General features: G+C 40.2%; 1 protein-coding gene across 2 annotated transcripts in view; it reads right to left on the bottom strand.

Moving 5' to 3' along the window:
* The window catches only part of scn2b (sodium channel, voltage-gated, type II, beta), a 17,050-nt gene that overhangs the window by 9,197 nt on the left and 3,883 nt on the right, over positions 1-3,970 (bottom strand). For both annotated transcript variants that reach the window (XR_004330517.1, XM_032509814.1), the window contains exon 2: positions 97-257. Coding sequence is in view for 1 of the 2 variants with exons in the window: in XM_032509814.1 (XP_032365705.1) it covers positions 97-257 (161 nt within the window). In the remaining variant the exon portion in view is untranslated. The remainder of the gene's footprint in view (positions 1-96; positions 258-3,970) is intronic.

Genomic DNA, 3,970 nt, shown 5'->3' with positions numbered 1-3,970 from the left:
GAGAGAGAGAGAGAGAGAGAGATCAGAACAGAGTTAAATTTTTCAGATGTTGACACCCTAGTTATCAGCATAAAGCATAAAGGCAAGCCACTTTACCATGTCTTCTGTATCATTAAGTGTTTCTTGGTAGGTCCAGTTCATGGCAAACCTGCTAACATCCATCTTATAGCAGGAAGTAAATGTGCAGGGGATTTTGATAGTTGTTCCATTCAGTGCATTAATGTTATTTGGAATGAGCACATCCATGCTTGAAACACCTGTGAATAGAAAAAGAATTATAATAAAATAATCCATCAATCAACATTTATTTATAAAACATCTAAAATCAATTTATATAAGGAAGGTAAATCTACATAATGAATAGGAACTCCATGACACATTTTTGGTGTAGGAAGATATTTAGTTTATAGTTGACATTTCATCTTTTTTTTCTGGTAATTTTGATATGCTGACAGTACATCTGGTGTAAGTAGTACAACTGAAGTATCATGTCAAAATACTTAAGTCCAAGTACACTGCATTACCCCATTTATCCTCATCTACAGATTAGTGATTACATATCTTAAAGTTAAAGTGCAACTCCTCAGCAGTATGCCAGTATGTCTGGCTATTCTGCACTCCATCTGAAGAGTGCTGTCTGTCAGGCTGACAGTCATGTGATGCAAATTCCCCAACTCACAGAAAAAACACTTGTAATCATGTCAAATTACGTCAAACCCCATGTGGGAAATATTAAGGTTAATCAGTGTAGTGGAAGCCGTATGGTTTTTGGTATCCTCTCATTGTGATCAGGTGTGAGCCTTTAGTGATACTATAGCATTGTAATATTTTAATTGGTATACATCCATTTGTGTATCACTTGTGTAAATCAGGAGGGGGTGATACATTTGTTTGAACTGTCACCTAATGTTAAAGAAATAGTAAAATATAACTAATTGAAGGTGGTCAAAGTCACTTATGTAGTGTGGTAATCCAATTTTTAAATGTTATTTCTTTCTTGATAAGAGGAGTAGGTATTTGTTTGTTTGAAGTGTATTAAAAGTAATAACAATCATTGCAGTTGATTCAATAATCAGGAGGGATTGCAGGATAGCATATTCTATGGGACACTGAAAGACAAGTCTTGTTTTTTGATCTCATTATCACGAAACTTGTACAGTAGTAGCTAACTATGCTAGATTTGTGCTTAGACTGCTCCAGTAAGCTACTTAAGGAAGTATCTTGAATTCTAAAATGAAAGTCAAAAGCATACAACTGCAAATAAATAATGTAACTTTAAATGAAATTAAAATGTTGTTCAGTTTCCTCAAGTTTTCTCCTCCCTTCTGACATTATGTCTTAGCATGGGCTTACACTCCCCAGATCCTGTGCCTCTCTCAGCATGTTCATGTGTGTGTTTGTGTGTGCGTGCTTGATGAGATTCTGCACTATTCCTTCCTCTGCAGTCGAGTGTTTCTGGCTCCCTTCCCACTGCTGCTGCACCACTCCACAGGCCTGCCTCTCTGCACCACATGCGCGCGCACACGCACACGCACAGGCACACACACACACACACACACACACACACACACACAATTTTTCATGCTCACAGTTCACCACTCAGGTGTCTTGTAATGCAGCGCATCTGCTTCTTGCTCTCTCTCTCTCTTGCGCGCTAATACACACATGCACATACATACATACACACCCTCCTACAAGGTGTGCATTGTCAGCAGTGAGCTAAACATGCTAGCTGTGCTATGTCAATGTCATCCCAGCATACTGACCCATCTGTACCCACATCTAACACATTCAAGCAGACATCACAGACACACAGATGTAATCACTGCATACACACTGGCACAGCATTCACATATATGTGCCTTTGCTACTGCAACCCACACACAGTGTGAGAAACGGTTTTATGCAGGCTCCTGCTGACTCAGCAGTACCGTGGATTGTGAAAAAGAGGCAGATGCAGAGATGGAGAGAGACAGAGACTTGCTAACAGATGAAATACTGCAGTAAAGCAGCATCATGCGACTCCTTGCTCCCTCTGCCCCTCCTTCCTTCCCCTCCCATCTTTGTCCACTGTTTATTGCCTCTTCCCTACAACCTCTTCTATCTGACCCCACAACTTCCCTCAATATAACATTTTCAATGTTTCTCCCTATCTTCACATTCCATTACTCCCTGCAATCTCTCTCTTACTTCTATTTCCCACCATTGTTTGCTACTCTCACAAGGTCAATGCAAAAAAAGGGTAAATGGTAGGTCGGTTTGTTACATCAGCTTTCCTATGTACTTTCCATTGCTCTTATCTAACTAACTCTATGTCATTGTGTTTTATAATCCTAAGGGTGTGTATTGGAAAAAAAAAGAGTTTTAATAGTAAAAAAAGCCTGTCTGTCTGCATCGTTGGTTGAAAAAAGAATGCAAGTACAGACCAACATATGGTACTGATATTTGTCATGTCTTACTGGTCTAAAAACGTCTTAAAGAACGCACAGCTTGTATTTACATGGCTAACAGTGTCAGAGAGGCACCACAACTTATCATCAATAATACCACAGATATCCTTTGAAGGTCCCATTTAAAAGTAATTTTAAAGGAGCTGCTTTAAAGGCACAGCGGTCTGTTTTGTGGCTAAGTATTTAGAGGCTCTTTTTTAGGATGATAATTTTCTACGACTGAGCTGTGCAAGTATCACCACTCACTTGTTTGGTGTTGAATAGGGTTATGACTGATGCTGGCCCTGGATGGTTTAATGGATTAATGCTGGTCTTGAGTGCATTGACACTTCAGAGTTATCAAATGGGCACCCTCCTCCTTGAAAGGATCCAACTCTATACAGGGCTATACAACACAATATGGCGTCCTTCATATTGTTGTCCAAGTTAGGTCTCTGTCTTTAGCTAAAGCCAGTGGCTTTCAGCAGCTTCAGTGAGGGCCCTGGTGCTTTTTTTTTGGGGGGGGGGGTGTCCTAGCCTCTGATCCTTACTTCCTTAGAGTTCACCACAAAGCCTCTACAAAGCACTTTAACAGGGAGCACGTGTACATTCCTTATATGTCCCAATGGCAATATTGGCCTAATGGTGATGGCATCACAAAGAGTTAACTATATCTGATCCCAGATAAACGGGGTGCTGGAAAAAACAATTATTCTGCTGCTTTAAGTGGGGCCAGGCATTATTTGTTTTTCGCTTAGCTTCTAATTATCCTGCTGCTTGGCATCTGAACACTTGCTTGTGTGAGTTAAGTCTTAAGTTATAATTTACCATTTGGTATTTTGAAGATGGCAGTAGGTGGTGGGTCAGTAAAGCTCAACCAGCACAGAGCAGTTTTTAGGTCAAGTGTTGCCATTACTTATGCTTTTGTCTCCTAACACCAGAGGGACATGTAAAGGTGAACCGTGAGATAAGTTTACATCTTCCACTACTTAACAAAACATGTAAAGCCTACAGAGGTTTTATGGATGATATATTGACACTAGAAATTGTTATAAATGTATTGTTTAGTTGGGATCCAGTTGCATTCTGTACTGTAGGGCTTAGCACTAGTACCCCCTGCTTTGGAGAAAGTCCTTAGGCATTATGCACACTGCAGCACTCCACGTGCAGGTGCCAAGAGGAGGGGCAGCCAGCAATCAATCAGCTCACAACAACAATATAGCATACAGTATGTCATTACTTCCTGGAGGAGTTGCAGGAATCCTGCGGGATGGAGAAGCTGTTCTCAGATTATGTTGTGACTGGACAGGGATAGCAATCAGTCCATATAAAAGTAATAAACAAAAAGCCTGCAAAGTGATATGTCTGTAACTGTAGCACAGACAGGGACACATCTAGAATATTGACCTTATTTGTCTGCACTGTTGCAGGTGTAATAATGCAAAAGCCCATTCTCTTTCATGATCACCAGAAAATACCATATATGCATATATGGTATTTTCTGTCATAGTCATAGTCCTTCCAGTCAATATTTTCCATGG

Source organism: Etheostoma spectabile, chromosome 3, assembly GCF_008692095.1.
Source record: "Etheostoma spectabile isolate EspeVRDwgs_2016 chromosome 3, UIUC_Espe_1.0, whole genome shotgun sequence".
Classification (NCBI taxonomy): domain Eukaryota; kingdom Metazoa; phylum Chordata; class Actinopteri; order Perciformes; family Percidae; genus Etheostoma; species Etheostoma spectabile.
Note: the sequence above shows the minus strand (reverse complement) of the source record. Positions and strands in the feature narration are given on the sequence as shown.